The sequence below is a fragment of the Notolepis coatsorum genome (assembly GCF_963971535.1).
Source record: "Notolepis coatsorum genome assembly, chromosome: 1".
Classification (NCBI taxonomy): domain Eukaryota; kingdom Metazoa; phylum Chordata; class Actinopteri; order Aulopiformes; family Paralepididae; genus Notolepis; species Notolepis coatsorum.
The window spans coordinates 321823605-321846273 of record NC_140165.1 but is presented as its reverse complement, the minus strand read 5'-3'; the positions used below and the strand labels follow the sequence as shown (position 1 = coordinate 321846273).

The 22669-nt window shown below is 42.0% G+C and overlaps 1 protein-coding gene across 1 annotated transcript in view; it reads right to left on the bottom strand.

Moving 5' to 3' along the window:
- Window positions 1-22669, bottom strand: part of LOC311226661 (upstream stimulatory factor 1-like) — a gene marked incomplete at its 5' end in the record, with an annotated part of 61134 nt that overhangs the window by 4946 nt on the left and 33519 nt on the right. Inside the window, 4 exons of the mRNA XM_084312077.1 lie at window positions 4651-4712; window positions 8604-8691; window positions 18881-19031; window positions 21323-21436. Coding sequence (XP_084168203.1) covers window positions 4651-4712; window positions 8604-8691; window positions 18881-19031; window positions 21323-21436 — 415 coding nt within the window. The remainder of the gene's footprint in view (window positions 1-4650; window positions 4713-8603; window positions 8692-18880; window positions 19032-21322; window positions 21437-22669) is intronic.

The following is a 22669-nucleotide window of genomic DNA, read 5'->3' as shown; positions in this document are numbered from 1 at the left end:
GATCAAAAGGGGCAGAGCGGACGCGTGGCCACGTCAAATGCACCCCCTGAGGGCCCGCAAGCCGTCCTAGGACCAGTTGGAGGTCCCAACTCGGAGACAGAGAGCGTTCCACAGGCTTGAGACGCCGTGCGCCAAGCAGGAAACGTCTCACGAGAGGGTGGCTGAACAGCGTTCTGCCCTCAAAGCCCAGATGACAAGAAGATATAGCTGCGGTGTACACCTTCACTGTCGAGGCCGACAGCCTATTCAGGATAGACTGGAGGAAGGAAAGAACCGAGTCCAGGGGGCATGACACCGGGTCCAGGCCCCCAACCTCACACCATTCTTGAAACATACGCCACTTCCCTGCGTAAACCGCGGTAGTGGACGGAGCGTGCGCGTTCTGGATGGTGTTAACCACAGTAGGATTAAGACGCATCCCCTCCAAGAGCTGAATCAGGGCCGGGAACCACACAGTTGAGCCCCGGTCCGGCGTGACCAGGATCAAAGTCCTGCGCTCCCGACGTACCCACTCCAACAGCTGAGCCATCAGGTGTATGGGGGAGAACGCGTACAGAATCCCGGGCGGCCACGGATACAGCGAGAAGGCATCCACTCCCAGAGAGGGGTTGTCCTTCCGACTGACCGAGAACCACAAGGGGCACTGGTGAGACTGTCTGCTCGCAAACAGGTCCACCGTGGCCTCCCCGAATCGGTCCCAGACCTGTCTGACTATGTCTGGACGTAGTCCCCAATTGTCTGGGTGGGGACCGCCCCGTGACATCACATCTGCACCCACATTCTCCCTGCCGGGGATGTGGAGAGCCCTCAGGCTGTGCAGATTGAGAGATGCCCATAGCCAGAGTTCAACCGCCGCCCGGTGCAGACGGGGGGAGCGTACTCCTCCCTGTCTGTTGATATACGACGCCGGCGTTGTGCTGTCCGTCCTGATCAGAACATGCTCGCCCATCACATGATGGCCGAGCTGTCCGAGGACTAGAAGCACTGCCTTCAATTCCAACACATTGATATGTAGTGCAGACCAGGCAGCATGACCCTTGCCAGCCGCGCCCTACTGCGTCGGTCCGACACGTCCCCCCCCCATCGCGTGAGGGAGGCGTCGGTGAAGACCGTGACGTGTGACAGCCTGCTGCCCATGGGGACCCCGCTGGTGAGGGCCCCAGGACCCCCCCAGTGGGCGAGGTCCCCCAGTACTGACATGGGAACCTTCAGCTGCTTCCACTTGACTCTCACAGGGTCTATTTTCACACTGAAAACCCCACCTCTGTATCCTCCTCATGGAGAGGAGGTCAAGAGGGACCACAGCTTGAGCAGAGGACCAGAACGTCGTCTAGGGTAGAATCAAAGTCCAAAAGGCCAAAGTCAAAGCAAGGCTTAGCTTTCTGTATAGGAACCGTTCCTCCTTCACTAGATCTGCTAAACTCACCCTGGTCCAGATGACTGTCCTGCCGCTATTTGATTTTAGCTATGTAATCTACCGCTTGGCCCGTAAAGGTGATCTAGAGCGCTTAGATATCCTATATCACTCCGCCATTCACTTCGCTACCAATGCCCCCTACAGGACCCACCACTGCGAGCTATACTCCCTAGTAAACTGGCCCTCCCTGGAGATTAGACGCAACATCCACTGGCTGGCCTTTGTATATAAAACACTTCTAGGCCGTAAACCCACTCACCTTACTCGCCTAGTCCACCCTCGTCCACTCCCGAATGACCACACCCGGTCAGCCACACATATCCTGGTAAACGCCCCCCATGCCAACTCCTCACAAGGCCGTTCCTCCTTTCAGTACGCAGCAGCTGATAGCTGGAACACACTACAAAAAACCTTAAATATGGAAACGTTTATTTCAATTAGATTGTTTAAGGAAACTTTAACAAACTCCCTAGAGCACTCATGTAGATGTTTCTCCGTGTGCTAACACCATGCTGCCACTATTGTTCTGTTGTCCGCCAGTTGTTGTTCAGTTCAGTTGTTGCTCTGTATGTATGTCCTGCCTTTTTAATAATGTTCCTTTGTGTTTTATTTTTATTTATTTGATTGTATCCCCCATCCCCTTTCCCCTAGGGGGCTTTTTACCCCCAAATAGGCCGTTATTGAAAATAAGAACTTGTTCTTAATTAACCTGCCTATTCAAATAAAGGTTTGATGATGATGATGAGAATCAAATTCGTATCCCCTGACGACGCAGAGGCCCCAGTGCGGTCTCCACGCACTTGGTGAAGATGCGAGGAGCCAGAGAGTAGCAGAATGGCAGCCTCTGGTACTCGTACGCTAAGCCCTGAAACAGGAAGCGTAGGTATGTCCTAGGAGGGAAGATCGGGATGTGAAATACACATCCTTCCGGTCTATGGAGGTGAACCAGTCTCCCACTCTGACAGCGCTTAACAGGTGGTTGATGGTCACATTCTGAACCTTCCATGGGACAGGTCCAGTAAGGGTCTGACACCCCCCCCCCCCGATTTCTCGGGCTCCAGAGAATATCGGGAGTAAGTCTGTACCAAACCCAAAAACGGAGGGTGGGGGTGTGCAAACTGTAACACAAGCGCCGCCCTCAGCGTTCTCTCCATCCACAGCGACATATGGCACTACTGTAGCCATACGTGGTAAAAATCCCAAAGCGCCCCCGCCGCCAACTGGCGCCGGTTCGCTAAGAATCGTAGATAGGTGGCCCGATCCCTCCCGCTGTGCGTTGTCAACCCTGGTCTCACCCACCGCGCGGGCCGGGTGTCTCGCGGAGCCTCCTGGGCTTAGGATTCCCCCTCTGACAATTTTTTTTAGATACAGGGAACCCTGCTCCGTCGACAGATACAACACCAGGCTCACCAAACACAGACGCAGGACGTGTGGTGCGGGAGCCTCCTGACAGCACAGCATTCTCATAGACAGACCCAGGCCTAGCTAGCAACTGGGTGTCAGCCCCTGTCTCCATGAGAAGCGATATGTGGGGCCGCTTGCGCTTCACTGGAAGAACGCGGCCTGCAGCCAAAGGGGACAAATCAGAGCCCTGTGTCCCGTAGTGTAGCGGGGGGGAGTAACCGGAGAGCGTGCTAGACACAGCTAGATGGCAACGGTTTTTCAGGGCGTGCCCATCTAATATAGCCGATCCCTCGGCCGCCGAGGCTGTCGGCACCGTGACACCCTGTTCTCTTTGTGTCCAGGTCATCTCAGGCGGGGGACACTTTTCCGCTGGCCGCTGCTCTCACCTCTGGCTGCGTGGTGTAGGGCGGCGTGGAGCCCAGGTCAAATACCGCCCGCGCCTCCGTGGACAGACCAAAGTCCATCCGCAGAGAGGGGAGCCCTGAGGAGGAGAACTCTCCTCTCCTCCTCAAGGGAAGATTGCTCCAACCAAAGATGCCTGTGAACAAGCGTCGACAGCATCCTAGCCCTCCCTGCGGTTATAGCTTGCGGCTGGGTCAAAAGCTGAATAACCTCAAAACCTTGTGCGATGTTTTTGACGTCGGCTGGCCCTAAGGCCCCACCACCCGACACCATTTTTTGACAGAAAAGCAGCCAATTGAGCAATGTTGTTAGTTGCTGCTAAATACTGTACTGCGGCGGTATAAGCTTCATCAGCCCACTCAGCCACCTGCCGGGCCGACTCGCCTCTTGGCGTCGGCCGGACGGGATACCGTTCTACCATGTCAGGGCAAAGGACCGATGCCACCTGCTTCTCTAAGCACGGAACACCAGTGGCGGCTGCTGACCAAAGTCTATTACTAGTGAAGCACTGCTCCACTAGTAGTCATGCAATAACCTCCACTGCGGCACACCTGTGCACCCGTGTAAGGGATAAATGAATGAATGAACGAAAACGTATTAACAGATTGCAGAATGGGCACACTTACCACAGCCCAATACACACAATTGTTAAGGGGATGCAGAGAAGAGAAAAACGTTTGTCTTGTCTACATCAGGGTCCCCCATTTTCAATTAATAGATTCATAAACGCACACCTGTCCTGAGCCCTGTCGTCAGGCCATCCACCCATGTAAAGGGTAAATAAGCCTCAGCCAAACCCCCAACATTAGACACCGAATGACCGTCAGTAATGAAATGGTTAAGCGGAGGGAAAACTGGAGACAGTCCCGGCGGGACACAGGGACACGGAGCCACAAAACATTAGCAGTAGCTGCGCGCGCCAGGATAATTGGAAAAACATTCAACAACGAGTCATGTTGACCACATTCATCCAATACCCAGCCCCCCCCCCCCGCGCCAACACATCGCCCGGTCGTCTCACGAGACAACGAGTAGTATTGAATATGCTGTCGGCGTCGGTCCTACCTGAGCGTGGCGTGGCTCGACTGCCAAACGCTGCGCGTAGCCCATCGGTCCGCTGCCAAGAGACGAGGAAGCGTACTTCTGGCGAAAGTCCAACATTGCGTAATTTCTCCCTTTGCTTCATAACAACGTTCCACACTCTGGTTGAAGTGCATATAGCAGATCCACGGATGGAAAAGAATAAGGAAGGGCGTGGACGTGACCACTTCCTGTGTCTTGTAGAGGCACGCACGGGAGTAGGCGTGGTCACGTGCAAGTGAGGTGCATGTAAAATGTTCCACGGGCACACTAGGTGCTGGAGAGATGGTATCTCATAATGGCAGAGCGAGACGCTCAGCCAGTGTGATAATATAACACATCTTCACCTTCGTTGTGCTGCGCGCGCCTCTTCTCATCCCTGGAACCACCCCGGGGGGCCTCTTGCTTTCTACAAGACAATCAGTGTTTTGTTTCACATTAGTTTTCTACATTAGAGTTACACAAGTTCAATCTTTCCATAACATGTAACATTATATAACAGTATGTAACATTATATAACAGTATGTAACATTATATAACAGTATGTAACAGTATGTAACAGTATATAACATTATGTATCAGTATGTAACAGTACAGTATATAACAGTATATAACAGTATGTAACATTATGTATCAGTATATAACAGTATGTATCAGTATATAACATTATATAACAGTATGTAACATTATGTATCAGTATGTATCAGTATGTGTAACAGTATGTAACAGTATATAACAGTATGTATCAGTATGTGTAACAGTATGTAACAGTATATAACATTATGTATCAGTATATAACAGTATGTAACATTATGTATCAGTATGTATCAGTATGTGTAACAGTATGTAACAGTATATAACATTATGTATCAGTATATAACAGTATGTAACATTATGTATCAGTATGTGTAACAGTATGTAACAGTATATAACATTATGTATCAGTATGTAACATTATGTAACATTATGTATCAGTATGTATCAGTATGTGTAACAGTATGTAACAGTATATAACATTATGTATCAGTATGTAACATTATATAACAGTATGTATCAGTATATAACAGTATGTATCAGTATATAACATTATATAACAGTATGTAACATTATGTATCAGTATGTATCAGTATGTAACAGTATGTAACAGTACAGTATGTAACATTATGTATCAGTATATAACAGTATGTATCAGTATGTAACAGTATGTGTAACAGTATGTAACAATATATAACAGTATGTAACAGTATATAACAGTATGTAACAGTATGTATCAGTATATAACATTATATAACAGTATGTAACAGTATATAACAGTATGTAACAGTATGTAACAGTACAGTATATAACATTATGTATCATTATATAACAGTATATAACAGTATGTAACAGTATATAACAGTATGTATCAGTATATAACATTATGTATCAGTATATAACATTATATAACAGTATGTAACATTATATAACAGTATGTATCAGTATGTAACATTATGTATCAGTATATAACATTATATAACAGTATGTAACATTATATAACAGTATGTATCAGTATGTAACATTATATAACAGTATGTAACAGTATGTAACATTATATAACAGTATGTATCAGTATGTAACATTATGTATCAGTATATAACATTATATAACAGTATGTAACAGTATGTAACATTATATAACAGTATGTATTAGTATATAACATTATATAACAGTATGTAACAGTATGTAACAGTATGTAACAGTATATAACAGTATGTATCAGTATGTGTAACAGTATGTATCAGTATGTGTAACAGTATGTAACAGTATGTAACATTATGTAACATTATGTAACATTATATAACAGTATGTATCAGTATGTGTAACAGTATGTATCAGTATGTGTAACAGTATGTAACAGTATGTAACATTATGTAACAGTATGTAACAGTATGTATCAGTATGTGTAACAGTATGTATCAGTATGTGTAACAGTATGTATCAGTATGTGTAACAGTATGTAACATTATATAACAGTATGTAACAGTATGTAACAGTATGTAACAGTATATAACATTATGTAACAGTATGTAACAGTATATAACAGTATGTAACAGTATGTAACAGTATGTAACAGTATATAACATTATGTAACAGTATGTGTAACAGTATGTAACATTATATAACAGTATGTAACATTATATAACAGTATGTATCAGTATGTGTAACAGTATGTAACATTATGTAACAGTATGTAACATTATATAACAGTATGTAACAGTATGTAACATTATATATCAGTATGTAACAGTATGTAACATTATATAACAGTATGTAACAGTATGTAACATTATATATCAGTATGTAACAGTATGTAACATTATATAACAGTATGTAACAGTATGTAACATTATATATCAGTATGTAACAGTATGTAACATTATATATCAGTATGTAACAGTATGTTACATTATATAACAGTATGTATCAGTATGTATCAGTATATAACAGTATGTATCAGTATGTAACATTATATAACAGTATATATCAGTATATAACATTATATAACATTATATAACAGTATGTAACAGTATGTATCAGTATGTATCAGTATATAACAGTATGTATCAGTATGTAACATTATATAACAGTATATATCAGTATATAACATTATATAACATTATATAACAGTATGTAACATTATGTATCAGTATGTAACAGTATGTAACATTATGTATCAGTATATAACATTATATAACAGTATGTAACAGTACAGTATGTAACAGTATGTATCAGTATGTATCAGTATGTGTAACAGTATGTAACAGTATGTATCAGTATGTGTAACAGTATGTAACAGTATGTATCAGTATGTGTAACAGTATGTAACAGTATGTATCAGTATGTGTAACAGTATGTAACAGTATGTATCAGTATGTGTAACAGTATGTAACAGTATGTATCAGTATGTGTAACAGTATGTAACAGTATGTATCAGTATGTGTAACAGTATGTAACAGTATGTATCAGTATGTGTAACAGTATATAACAGTATGTAACAGTATGTGTAACAGTATGTAACAGTATGTATCAGTATGTGTAACAGTATATAACAGTATGTATCAGTATGTGTAACAGTATGTAACAGTATGTATCAGTATATAACAGTATGTAACAGTATGTAACAGTATGTGTAACAGTATATAACAGTATGTAACAGTATGTAACAGTATGTAACAGTATGTAACATTATATAACAGTATGTAACAGTATGTAACATTATATAACAGTATGTAACAGTATGTAACAGTATGTAACAGTATGTAACAGTATGTGTAACAGTATGTAACAGTATGTAACAGTATGTAACAGTATGTATCAGTATGTAACAGTATGTAACATTATATAACAGTATGTAACAGTATGTGTAACAGTATGTAACAGTATGTAACAGTATGTAACATTATATAACAGTATGTAACAGTATGTAACAGTATGTAACAGTATGTAACATTATATAACAGTATGTAACAGTATGTAACAGTATGTAACAGTATGTAACATTATATAACAGTATGTAACATTATATAACAGTATGTAACAGTATGTAACAGTATGTAACAGTATGTAACATTATATAACAGTATGTAACAGTATGTGTAACAGTATGTAACAGTATGTAACATTATATAACAGTATGTAACAGTATGTGTAACAGTATGTAACATTATATAACAGTATGTAACAGTATGTAACAGTATGTAACAGTATGTAACAGTATGTAACATTATATAACAGTATGTAACAGTATGTATCAGTATATAACAGTATGTAACAGTATGTGTAACAGTATGTAACAGTATGTAACATTATATAACAGTATGTAACAGTATGTGTAACAGTATGTAACAGTATGTAACATTATATAACAGTATGTAACAGTATGTAACATTATATAACAGTATGTAACAGTATGTAACAGTATGTAACAGTATGTAACAGTATGTATCAGTATATAACAGTATGTAACAGTATGTAACATTATATAACAGTATGTAACAGTATGTAACAGTATATAACAGTATGTAACAGTATGTAACATTATATAACAGTATGTAACAGTATATAACAGTATGTAACAGTATGTATCAGTATATAACAGTATGTAACAGTATGTAACATTATATAACAGTATGTAACAGTATGTAACAGTATATAACAGTATGTAACAGTATGTAACATTATATAACAGTATGTAACAGTATATAACAGTATGTAACAGTATGTGTAACAGTATGGTCACGGTGTGAAGCGGTAACGTTACGCTATGTACGGCTGGGTGCGAGGTGCTATTGTCCTCTGATTGGCCCCCGTCAACACCTCCTGTGGTGACATCATCACATATAGCTGCCCTGGAGAGGGGGGAGGAGGAGGGGGGGGGGGGAGGAGGGGAGGGGGGGGGAGGAGGAGGGGGGGGGGAGGAGGAGGGGGGGGGGGGGAGGAGGGGAGGGAGGAGGAGCGGAGGGGGGTCACGGGAAGGATAAGAAGAAGCATATTCTTTAATGTTAATCACAGATCTTTACCTGATGAATAACTTACTGTTAGAATGTTAATCACAGATCTTTACCTGATGAATAACTTACTGTTAGAATGTTAATCACAGATCTTTACCTGATGAATAACTTACTGTTAGAATGTTAATCACAGATCTTTACCTGATGAATAACTTACTGTTAGAATGTTAATCACAGATCTTTACCTGATGAATAACTTACTGTTAGAATGTTAATCACAGATCTTTACCTGATGAATAACTTACTGTTAGAATGTTAATCACAGATCTTTACCTGATGACTAACTTACTGTTAGAATGTTAATCACAGATCTTTACCTGATGAATAACTTACTGTTAGAATGTTAATCACAGATCTTTACCTGATGAATAACTTACTGTTAGAATGTTAATCACAGATCTTTACCTGATGAATAACTTACTGTTAGAATGTTAATCACAGATCTTTACCTGATGAATAACTTACTGTTAGAATGTTAATCACAGAGCTTTACCTGATGAATAACTTACTGTTAGAATGTTAATCACAGATCTTTACCTGATGAATAACTTACTGTTAGAATGTTAATCACAGATCTTTACCTGATGAATAACTTACTGTTAGAATGTTAATCACAGATCTTTACCTGATGAATAACTTACTGTTAGAATGTTAATCACAGATCTTTACCTGATGAATAACTTACTGTTAGAATGTCAATCTTCAAGACTAACCAGGAAGGCTATGTGTATTTCTCTGTGTGGAGTTACCTTGTGGAATAATCTGGAGGAGATCAAATCCAGTCAATCCATAAATATATTAAAGAGGAAATTCAAAATGATGGTGTTCACAAAATACACCAGGGAGGAAGACCAACGTATTATATGAGAATGATTTGAAGGGTGACATGAGAGTATAGTCTAGTGTGTGTGTGTGTGTGTGTGTGTGCATGTGTGATTGTGTTGTGTGTAGTTGAAGTATTTGCAAATTGTATGGTATTATATGTAAGTAAGTAAGTAAGTAAGTAAGTATTTATAAAGCACCTTTCATACATGTCATGTAGCTCAAAGTGCTGTACACAATTATAGGCATATATAACGATAAAAGCAATAAAGTCATAGTGATCAGTTAAGATCAATGTTTAAAAAAATAATAATAATAATAATAGTAACGTAAAAATGAAAATAACGTAAAAACAGTCATTTGCTTACCAGTTTGGGAGAACAGGTCCGCACAAACATTTCCGCTCAGTGGCAACCGGAAGTGCACTAAACCAATGCACTTGTATGGTAGGTAGCAATGTTTAGCTCTTATAATGCTAGTGTAGTTACGTTTTTATCAGTGGTCATAGTTGGGTCCATAGTGCTTTACCAAGTCCCATGGATCCATCAGTGGCCGTGTATTGTGTGCGTATGTACCCGTTCGCTCATGTGGTCAGTGGCCAGAGTTGGGTCCACAGGACTTATCCAAGTCCCATGGACCCATCAGTGGCCGCGTCTTGTGGTAGAAAGAAAGAAAAAGAAAAACGTATAAAGAAAACAGTCTAAAGTTTGAAAGTTTGGGAGGTCCGCAAAAACACGCCTTCAGCTCAGAAGCTGAGGCGTGTCAAAAACTTTTGAAAAACTGGAGGCGTGTCTCCTATTGTACCCATTCCTTCATCTAAAAAGTTTGAAAGTTTGGGAGGTCCGCAAAAACACGCCTTCAGCTCAGAAGCTGAGGCGTGTCAAAAACGTTTGAAAAACTGGAGGCGTGTCTCCTATTGTACCCATTCCTTCATCTAAAAAGTTTGAAAGTTTGGGAGGTCCGCAAAAACACGCCTTCAGCTCAGAAGCTGAGGCGTGTCAAAAACTTTTGAAAAACTGGAGGCGTGTCTCCTATGTACCCGTTCCTTCATCTAAAAAGTTGGGTCCACAAGGCTTATCCTAGCCTCATGGATCCATCAGGTTTTTCCAAGCCATAACTATTTGTAAGCTAGACTGTATAGGTACGTTTTTAATTTTCCTTTAAAAATGTGTATAGAGCTGGCGTTTCTGATGTGTGTTGGTAGTGTGTTCCATAGTTTTAGGGCATAGTTGGCAAATGCCATACTTCCTATCCTTTTTTGGTTTCTGGGCGTGTCTAGTAAACCTGTAGTGGATGACTGTAGCGTTCTTGAGGGCAGATAACTAACTAGGGAATTTGCTATGTATTTTGGGCCTTGCTCATTAAGAGCTTTATATGTTAGGAAAAGGACCTTAAAATCAATTCTATGAGTTATTGGAAGCCAGTGCAGAGTGGCCAGGACTGGAGTGATATGTTCTCTTCTCCTTGTATGAGTTAGTAATCGAGCTGCAGAGTTTTGGATAAGCTGAAGCTTCCCAATGGTTGCTTTGGGAAGACCAGTGAACAGTGCATTACAATAGTCAAGCCGACTTGATACAAAAGCATGAATAAGTTTCTCTGCATCCTTTTTATTTACGAAAGGTCTTACTTTCGCTATGTTTCTTAGGTGGAAGAATGACGTTTTCATGGCCTTATTTATATGAGACTTAAAGGTCAGGTCTGAGTCCAAGATGACACCTAGGCTTGTAACCTCAGTCTTTACATAGGATGACAGACTCCCCAGGTTTTTACAAAGCACTTCCCTTTTCGCTTTTGGGCCGATCAATAGGATTTCGGTCTTGCTTTCGTTTAATTTTAGGAAGTTATTGTTCATCCACTTGTTTATTGCTAACAGACAATTTGTAATGGACTGTATGGCTGTAGTGTTATTTGGTTCTGCGGAGATATATAGTTGTGTATCATCAGCATAACTATGGAAGCATACATTGTGGTCTCGAATGATGTCCCCGAGGGGCAGCATATATAGTGAGAAGAGTAATGGACCAAGGCAGCTTCCTTGTGCGACTCCAAAATTGCTGTCATGTTCCTCGGATACATTGTCTCCAAGCTTAACATAGAACCTTCTCCCCTTAATGTATGTTATGAGCCAATTTAGTACATGATCGGAAAAGCCAACCAGTCTTTCTAGACGACTGATCAAGATATTATGGTCAATCGTATCGAACACTGCACTAAGGTCCAATAGGACAAGAATTGAGACTTTGCCAGCATCGGAGTTTAGCCTGAGGTCGCTAACTATTTTGGTAAGGGCAGTTTCAGTGCTGTGATTTGTTCTGAAACCTGATTGTAGTTCCTCCATGATGTTATTATCTTTGAGAAAGGAGTTTATTTGTACTGAGACTATCTTTTCTAATATCTTGCTGATAAATGGAAGGTTCGATATTGGCCTATAGCTTTTTAGTTCGTTTACATCTAAGTTTGTTTTCTTTAGTAGTGGTTTTACTACAGCTGTTTTAAATGCATCTGGAAAAGTGCCTGTTTGAAGAGACATATTTATGATTTCAAGGACATGATTTGAGACACTATCAAACACCCGCTTGAGAAATGCTGTTGGTATAGGATCGAGGCAGGAGGTGGCGGAATTACACTCAGAGACAATCTTACAGAGGTCAGGTAATGTAATACATGTGAATTCCCCCATAGTTATCTCAGGTGGGTTTTCACTCACAGCCAGATCTATATCAGAGGTAATGCTTGCTCTAATCAATGATATTTTTTCATTAAAGAAAACTGCGAACTCTTCACATTTTGTGGCTGATTGCTGCGGTATATGGGGGGGTGGTATGTTAATCAGCCGGTCAATGGTGGAAAAAAGTACCCTGGAGTTACCCATATTTTCTGAGATCATTTTGGAAAAATATTCCTTTCTCGCAAGTTGTATTGCCTTATTGTATGCGCCCATGGCGTCTTTGTATAAATTAAAGTGAGCTGTGAGTTTGAGTTTCCTCCATTTTCGCTCGGCTATCCTACATTTTCTCTTGTTATCTTTAACATTGGTTTTATTTAGCCATGGAGAGATTCTATCAGTTTTTACCTTTTTAACCTTTAGAGGGGCAACAGTATCTAACACAGTTGACAAGGTGCTGTGGAAGTTTTGCACTTGCTGATTTAAGGAGGATTCACTGCATTGGTCATATGATTTCATCATACTAGAGAATTTTGCTTCAGCTCTAGCGTCCAGAAGCCTTCTGTGAACTAGGAATTCGCTTCTGGTCTTATGTAATATTAGGCTTGTACCATAGAACACACAATAATGGTCAGAAATTGGAATTTGTTTTACTGATATATTCTCAATGTTTAGCCCTGTTGTTATTAGTAGGTCCAGAGTGTTGCCATGTTGGTGGGTGGCCTCGTGAACATGTTGCATCAGTCCAAAACTGTCCAGTAGGTTCAGAAACTCACAACCCCTGGGGTCATCCTTTTTGTTGATATGAATATTTAGATCTCCATTAAGAATGATTCTATCATACCTGGTAATGCAGATCGATATGAGTTCTGAAAATTCCTGTATGAAGAGTGGCGAGTACCTTGGTGGTCGATACAATGTCACACATATTACTGGCATTTCTGTTTTCAATACAATAGCAAGGTATTCAAATGATAAAAATGTTCCCAGGTCAATATCATTGCACACAAATTGAGTGGAGATGATTGCTGCTATTCCTCCTCCCCTCCCACTCTGTCTGTTTGATTGATAGAATTTAAAATTGGAAGGGCAGGTCTCAATCAGTGTTGCTACACCAGTGATATTGTCTAGCCATGTCTCTACTAAAAACATACAATGTACACCATGTTTTACTATGAGTTCATTTATCAGAAATGATTTTTGTTTCAGCGCTCTAACGTTGAACAGGTATTGGTAATCGTGTCATACTTGCTGAAGTATATAGTTATTGATGGGGGATGGAAACATATAAGCTTTGCTTCTTCCATCTCCTTTTCAAACAGTGTATAGTTTTGGCTGTTTTATTTTTAAACTTTTGGGGGGGGGGGGGGGGGGGGTTCCTCTTTTCCCATTTCATTTATTTTCAAATGTTGTTTTGCCGGACAATGGTAAATGTAGCCAAACTAACACTGTGGTTTGAAATAAAACGATTGAATCTTGAATCTTGAATCTTGAATCACAGATCTTTACCTGATGAATAACTTACTGTTAGAATGTTAATCACAGATCTTTACCTGATGAATAACTTACTGTTAGAATGTTAATCACAGATCTTTATGGGCCAGAGGCGCTGAGATCTAAAGTGAGCTCTGAAGTGGTCTGTCTCCTGTGATGGCTCTCCTTTCCTCACAGATGGATTACTGTTATAGAACGTCTGATAGTCAGACGTGACACTTAGCAATGTTTTCTGTTTCCAGAACTGCAGACACAGTTTCCTCAACTATTCTCAACTGTAGTAATAGTCATAGTAGTATTAATAGTAGTAGTAATGGTAGTAGCAATAGTAGTAGTAATAGTAATAGTAGTAGTCGTAGTAGTGACAGTAATAGTAGTAGTAACTAGTAATAGTAGTAGTAATAGTAGTAGTAGTAGTAATAGTAATAATAGTGATAGTAATAGTAGTAGTAATAGTAGTAATAGTAGTAGTAGTAATAGTAATAGTAGTAATAATAATAATACATCAATTCTGTATTATTTTCCGAATGCTCAAAGACACTTTACAGAGCAAAATAAACTAGAAAAATTTAATGAGAAAATGAAAATAAAAAATGTAAATTATATAAAAGGTGAGAGAGAAAGGAGTTCAAGGTTTGAAGGCAAGGGTAAAAAGGTGGGTTTTTAGTAGTGATAGTAATAGTAGTAGTAGTAATAGTAGTAGTAATAGGCCCAAGTCAACGAGAGTTGGGAGAGATATTTGAGGAAGTAATGTAGCAGTACTGTAGTAATAGCAATAGATATTTGAGGAAGTAATGTAGCAGTAGTAATAGTAATAGATATTTGAGGAAGTAAACAGCGGGTCACTAGAGGTCTGGGCTAGGGATGTCCCGATCCGATCACGTGATCGGGGCCGATCACGTGATTTTCCGAAGATCGGGATCGAAAAAAAAAAAAAAAAAAAATCTGAATATCTTTTTTATTCAACAAACATGACCATGTTCACGTCTTAAACTCATACTGAGGCCTTAGTTTTGGTTTTAAATTGCATATCATCATTCATTTATTTATTGTCACACAGAGCAGAAGAATTTTGCCAAAACAAACCAATAGTATCCAGCTGCAGAACGGCAGACCAGCCAAACTCTCAGACCCAAATAATTTAATTTTCTTTTTTTTTTAATCCCAATTTCTCACATTACATTCACCCTGAATGTTGACGTTATCCAGGTGAAAAGTTAACTTCATTCAAGCGAGGCATTGCAATCCTTGACATAAATCATTTGATGTATAATTAAATCAAAGGAAATGCGTTTGGGTCGGAGTTTGTGGCTGGTCTGCCGTTCTTTTTTTTTGTTGATCGGATCGGGAAAGATCGGTATCGGTAGATACTGAAAATCACATGATCGGGATCGGATCGGGAGCAAAAAAACGTGATCGAGACATCCCTAGTCTGGGCCCTGTTCCTCGTATCTGGTTCAACTAAGCCGATCAAATGTCCTATTAGCCAGCTTAAATTAACCCGATGATTGATGTCAGGCTATCTCGGTTTCTCAAAGGCTGATTCACGCTCAAACTATCGTTATTTCTAACCAGACTTCAGTAATCAATATAATTGCGCGTGCCCGCCTTAGTTCAAAAGGGGGAGGTGTCGATCACCGAAACCATGATTTTCTAACGGGAAAATATCGCAGACAAGTTAAATGCATATCTATAGGCTACTTTTAAGTGCCTCATTACCCCAATCAATCAGATTATATTTCTTTAAATGTGCCTGCTGGCAGTAGGCTTAATGGAATGAATCATCGAATGAGATCTTGGTAGCAAAAATTATTATTTCAACTCTTTCAGAATAAGTAGATAAAAACAAGCCCAAAGAGTATCTAATTGATACGAATGAATAGATACTTATGAGGATATATGTACTGTATGCGCTTAGGTATCATGTACTATATAAATACATGGTTCCCAAAGTTTTCAGGCCGCGACCCCCGAAATAACGGTGTCAGAGAGCCGCGACCCCCACTATTATAGGAGGTTGTTGAAACATGCAAATGTTCGCACGCACACACACTAATAAGCATTGGAGGGTTTTAACGCGCACAATAACTACAGAAAATAACAACAATAATCCAACAACCATAAAATGAATACATATAGCGCGTTTCATTTAGAAGGCTATAATGTTCAACTCACCCATTGAGATGGATGGGCACTAGGCTTGTTTGTTAAGTCCAGTCTGGGTTTAATTTAGGAGACAGCGACTCAGAGATCATCCTCCACATTCAGACGTGATCTGATCTGTATTTTTTATATAAGTCGGTGCAGAGAATGTTTTTTCACATAGGTAGGTAGATCCAAATGGCGGATAGCTGTGCGTATTCCCTCTTAACTGATATCTCAGCCAGCGGCGTGGACTGAAACACTGTTTTTAAGGTTTGTCGCTTGATTTCCTCTGGGAAATACTTTTTAAACCGTTCAAGAAGGGCTTGGAGGTGAGTTATAGACATCTTCACTGTGTTCATTTTCCTCCATAAATTCATCAAAGCTCTGGAAACATATAAATCCAGTTCCAGTCGGCATCGGAGGTGGGCAGCAAGCGGGCACGCATTCTCTGTCAGAAACAAGCGCGCCTCATCCCGCAGCTCAAACAGGTGTGACGTGCATTATGTAGGAAGTCGATAGGCTGACTATGATTCATTATCAGAATTTTAGATCTATTATTTTACATTTCAAAATAATTTTTTTTTAATCCACTTTTTCTCCTCCCTTTTTCTATTTTTCCTCCCATTCCAATTTAGCCGTGCCAATTCTCCCCTCCCCTGTCTTGAACGTTGCTCGCATATGCCCCCCACTGGTCGGTTGTAGGGAGGATAGAAGCCTTGCATCACATGTCCCCTCCGATACATGTGGAGGCAGCCTGTCGCATCTTTTCACCTGCCAGCGTGGACTCTCATTGGCGAGGTGTAACGTGTGGGAGGCTCACGCTGCCCCCGCCACTCCCTGTCTCTGCTGTGCAGGCGTCCCCCAACCGACCTGTAGGAGTCGCTGTCCACAATGTCCAGATTACCACCCATCGACTTCCACCCGCTAACTCTGCCAATGAGTTAGTATGATGGCCGGCCCAAGCCGGAGGCAACGCCGACAGCCGTAGTCGAACCCGGTGTCTCTTGCGTTGGTGACGAGCGCACTGTCCGCTGCGCCACCCAGCCGCCCTTCAAAAGCATTTATTTTACCAGTTTAATGTTTTTATTTTTTTTTATTGATCTTTTTCCCCCCTCCTTTTTCCTCTGTTTTTCTCCCATCCCAATGTTAGTCGTTATGCCAATTCCCAATCCCCCTCCTGGTCGCTGCGCACTTACCCCCCACAGTCGGTCTGGGAGAGTGGAGGCTATCACGTGCTTCCTCCGACACACGTCTAGCCAATCAACCGCTTCTTTTCACCTGGCAGCGCGGATTCTCACTGAGGCTACGTTTAGACGAGCGTTTTGTGAACAGAAACCGCAAAAGTCATCTTGCGGTTTCACTTTTAATTTTACGTTTAGACGAGCGTTTTGGGGTGGAATTCTCCGTGCAGACGACGGAGCCCCGCTGTCACACGATTGGCGCATATGTCACATGACGTGCTGTGAAGACCCGCCCTACTCTGCCTCTGATTCGCAGACTGTGGATGGGGAATGTGATTGGAGCAAAGCAGAGTCACTCACAGACAGTGGGTCCACTCACGCCGCGGGACAGATTCTTGTGTATTTAACCCTTTCACTGCCACACGACAGCCGGTTGTGTGATAGTAAAGGGTTAACCTTCTGTCGTGTGGCAGTGAAAGGGTTAAAAGTACTGCCAATGTAGCCTTCAGGTGATCTCCGTTGATAATAGTCAGACATACTTGCTTTGTTTACGTCTCGGCTACTGGCGCATACCTGCTACCTGTGACGTAAGCAGTACGCGCGACCAGAGCCGTGACAACCCTTTCGTCATCGTTTTAACAGATTTATACGGTTTTACAGTTTAGACGAGAGCGCAAAGCTTTTGCGTTTCTAGGAATTCCACCCTGGAAGGTAGTCTCACTTTTTTGCGATTTCACCCCGTAAAAACGCCGTTTCCGTATAAACGAAAGGCACATCCGAAAAAATATTTTTGCGGATTCACCTGCTAGCGTTTCCGTCTAAACGGGGCCTGAGAGGGTGTAACGTGTGGAAGGATCACACTACCTCCCTTAGATCCTATCCGCGCTGAGCAGGCCCCCCGACTGAACTGTAGGAGTCTCTGTTTACAACGACCCGGACCCACCCCGCCAGCTTCTCCCACCCTCTAATACAGCCAATTGTATTAGTGTGAACGGCCAGCCAAGCTGGTGACAACCCCGGAGCTGTGAGCTGGATTCGAACAGGCGAATCCTAGCGTCTCCGGGGTTGGTGACGAACGCAATCTCCGCTACGCCACCTGACCGCACTCAGTTTAATGTATTTTAATTGTTTTTAATTATAGGCCTATTTCATTCTATGAAATCAATACATTCTGGAAATAATCTCACGGCTGCTAAGCACAAAAACATTATTCAGAATGGTATAATGGGATCTCTGAGGAAGGGAGCTGCCATTTATTTTTCTCCGAGGGAGGGGCCAGCGTATCCAGCTAACTTAAGTAAGCCGGCGCTGGAGCAGGTTCAAATTGATGGATGTGTTGCTATAGGGATTTAGCCAAACTTGCTTCGTGGAATCCGAAAAGGCTGACTTATGTCAAGTTATCCTGAAGATGATCCGGCTAACTCAGTTAGCCAGGTACGAGGAACGGGGCCCTGGAGTCTCTCGGGGGGGCGCTGTGACCGAGATCTCGAGACTGTACGTTTCATGCCTGATCCTCACAACAGAACCAGAGGGTTAAAGGTTAAAACTGGCTAAATGTCTCAGACAACCACAGCCCCACAGCCTGCAAGACGTAGCCATGATGTCTCTCCACGTTCAAGTATAAATTAAACGTAAGCCCCAGTGTCTCTCCTCTGGACCGGTCCTCGTTGCACTGATTGGACTGATTTTAAAACAGAATAACCCGTGCGCTCCCGCTCACCTGTCGGAGTGGGCTGGCCCAGCAGTGCGTCGGAGGCCTGCACCGTGGTGACCATGGTGGCGGTGGTGGCGTCGGCGATGGTCGCAGGGTAGTAGGTGTAGTGCGTCTCCGAGCCGTCGCCCTCCAGACCCTCTGCCTGAGAGAAGACGGCCTGCAGCCCCAGACACAGTTATTCAGCGCTTAAAAGTCCCAAACCGTACTTATATATATGTTGTAAATTGGAATATATGTCTATTTTTACAAACAATACCAATGTGAACAAACATAGCCACAAAATACAGCATGATTAAAAAATATAATTTACTACCATCTACTAGGGCTGACCCCTATTATTCGACTAATCGGTCGAAAGGAGCCGTAGTCGACTAGCCAACCTCTTAGTCGAATACAAAAAAATATATATATATTTATAAAAAAAATTTGTATCATTCTTTCCAAAAGACAAGAGGCCTAGAAGCGTGGCTAACGCTAATGGCACGCATACCAGAGGTCAACTGCCTACGAAAACGGGCACAGAGGCACTGAAAGAGGATTTCACCATCTAATGAACACACTAGACACATATCAAGATGTATCCATCAGTGGACCAATTGCATGCTTTTGCAGAGGACAAGAAGCCTTCAGTCGACTCCTTCAGACATTAAGCACCCCCCCCCCACCCACAGAGGACAAGAAGCCTTCAGTCGACTCCTTCAGACATTAAGCACCCCCCACAGCCCAAATGGAATGATACAAAATAAAAATAAATTAAAAAATTTAAGTTTTTTTTCTTCATATTATACTTTATTTATTATTATTCGACTAACGGCAAATTTTGGCCAATCATAGTCTACCCTCCAAATCCTTAGTCGGGGACAGCCCTACCATCTACGATCGTCCAGTGTGTCCCTCGGCTGTCTGCAATGTGCACAGCTATCAGCGATGAGAACAAAGAACAGAGACGTGCATTTCACACTTTTCTCTTAAATATCTCTTCAGAAAAGTGCGTGCGAGATATCAACGTCGGATTCACTGCAGTCCACCCCCCAGGTGGTGCTCAGGAGGCTCGTATGAACACTGTTCACAGCTGCTCTCAAATCGAATGCGCGCGGCTGGCAGCACATCCACTCATTCATTCACCGTCCCTCCCAACCCCCCCCCAGGAAACACCATATAAGGCCAGTTGTCATGTGTGTGCAAAACACACAGGAGAGGAATTCCCCTCGACGGTCCAGAAGCATCAGTCTGAGCTGAAGACCAAAACCAAGATGACCAACTATCACGTCTAACCAGGAGGTACCAGACGACACTATCTGATATATATATATATATATATATATATAATATATATATATATATATATATATATATATATATATATATCCGAGTATAAATGAAACTTAAGCCACAGTGTCTCTCCTCTGGACCTGTCCTGGTTGCACAGCTGTGACTGATGGGGTCAGTTATTCTCTTCTATAACTGGTCTACTGTTACATTATGGGGTTTATGTATGCTGTGCACTGTATGTAGGCATATCTTGTTTGGTTCTGTCTTGTGTTGTTTCTGTCTCCCTCTTCTGTTTCTACTTGTGAATATTTTAGGCAACCAACTTGTGTTTAGCGTTTCTCTGATTGGCCAATACGCCCATGTGACCACGGCAGCGCGAGAGAGCGGCAACGCGGAAATAGGCTGTCTATTGCCATTCTCTAAGTCAAACTCTAACCTTAACCAGCTCCTTAACAGCGCCTAAACTTAACCCTTCTAACCTTAAGCAACTCCGAAACAATGCCTAACCTTAACCAACTCCGAAACAATGCTTAAAGTTATGCCTAAACTTAACGGTGAAAGAATGCGAATGCACGTAAAAAAAAAAAAAAAAAAAAAAATTGAAGGGAATCGAACTAGCGAGCAACGAGCCGTAGGATCCACAGCCATGCAGCTTTGCCAATTGAGCTATTTCTGGATACTGAATAAGGGGCGGTTACTGGCATATAATGAGCTCCGCGGCAGAGTGGAGGCCGCGGGGGCGTGGCTAGACGCAAGTTGGGCGTGGTTAGACACAAGTTGGTTGCCTTTAATATTTAGGTGTCCTTTCCTCAGATGCACCCATGGTTTCAGTCCTCATCATCATCACCACCTGTACCAAATCAACAATCAAGCACCCCCCACCCTTTATAATATAGTCCCCTTTGTGTTCGGCTCTGTCTCTTCCTTGTTGTGTGTAGAGCTGGTGGCAGAGCTCCGGGATTTTGTGCCGTCATTTATTTTTGTATTTCATTTGGTGCCACTGATAGTCCTCCTTGAGCCCTGTGTTGCCTTTTTATGTAAATAAACATTATTATTTTATAATCCGTTTCCTGTGTCGCTGCACCCTCGCCCGCCATGTCTGTTTCCTTATGTTGCGCCCTTCCACTGACCACAGGGGGGCGTAACACTGACCGATGGAGTCAGTTATTCTCTCACCTGAGTGACGGCCTGCGTCGTTGCTGCAGGGAATCCAGTGACCAGGCTGACCGCCGCTCCATCCGCCTGACCCTCCAGCTGACCGTCCGACACCTGGATCACCCTGTAGGTCACCTGAGGCACAGCAACACAGGTGTGACGCGCGGCGCGGAGGACTCGGGACGCACACAGACACTGGCAGACCGTAGATATTGGACCATTTGGGTTTTGAAAAGCACAGCTGGAATGGGTCAGATTGTATTTTGGTAGGTTCTTTTGGACTGGGTGTGTTGCTTAAGACCACAGATAATTAAAGAACAAATAGAATTCAGTTCATTGTTTGTTCCTTTAATTACCATGTGTGTGCCCTTCATGTGCAACAGGGAAGATACAAATGATACTAATCTATTGTCTGAACATAGGCACGTCGGAAAAGCTTGCTGATCTAATGATGTATACATAAAAAACAAAGGGTTTAAAAGTTTTCTATGAATATTGTGTGACTATAGTTCTTGGATAAATCAATATAGATGTGGGATTACTAAGTGAATACGGCCATTAGCACTAGAGCACATTATGGTTGTTGTAGTAAGATAATGTCAACAGTATATAATATAAGGAATAACATTCTATATGTTCACCATGGCACTCTGGTGAAGGTTGTGAATGAATGAATGAATGAATGAAAACTTTATTTAACAGATTGCAGAATGGGTACAATACAGTACGGCTCAATACACACAATTGTTAAGGGGATGCAGACCAGAGAAATACTTTTGTCTTGTTTCCATCAGGGTCCCCCATTTTCAATTCATATAGACATTTATGACATACACAACATACATGACATTTATGGCATAGGGACATATAGGTATTTAGTACTGATACATTTGTGACATAACGGTATTCAAATATACAGTACTGTTACCCCTAGATCCTGACAGAGTATATACATATGATGGGGAGGGGACTGTACATTAGGAGGGGGTGGGTGGGTGGGAGGGAAATATACATACGGCGGGGAGGGAATATATACATGCGGTGGGGAGGAGACTGTCTATTAGGAGGTGGTGGGGGTTTTGGGCATTTACGGTGGCCAGTTTCGAATTGCAGCCTCCCGTAGGTGCTCTTTAAGAGCGGTTTTGAATGTGGGTAGGGATTCACATTCCTTTACAGCTGTGGGTAGGGCATTCCACATTGATGTGGCATAATTGCGAAACGTGTTTAGTCCCTTGTTTGAGCCGAATCTGGGTTTTACATGATTTGTGGAGCTCCCTCTGGTGTTGTGATCGTGGTATTCACTGACCTTCAGTTCAGTTCAGTTCAGTTCAGAGTTTTTATTTGCCACATGGAATAATACAATCATAG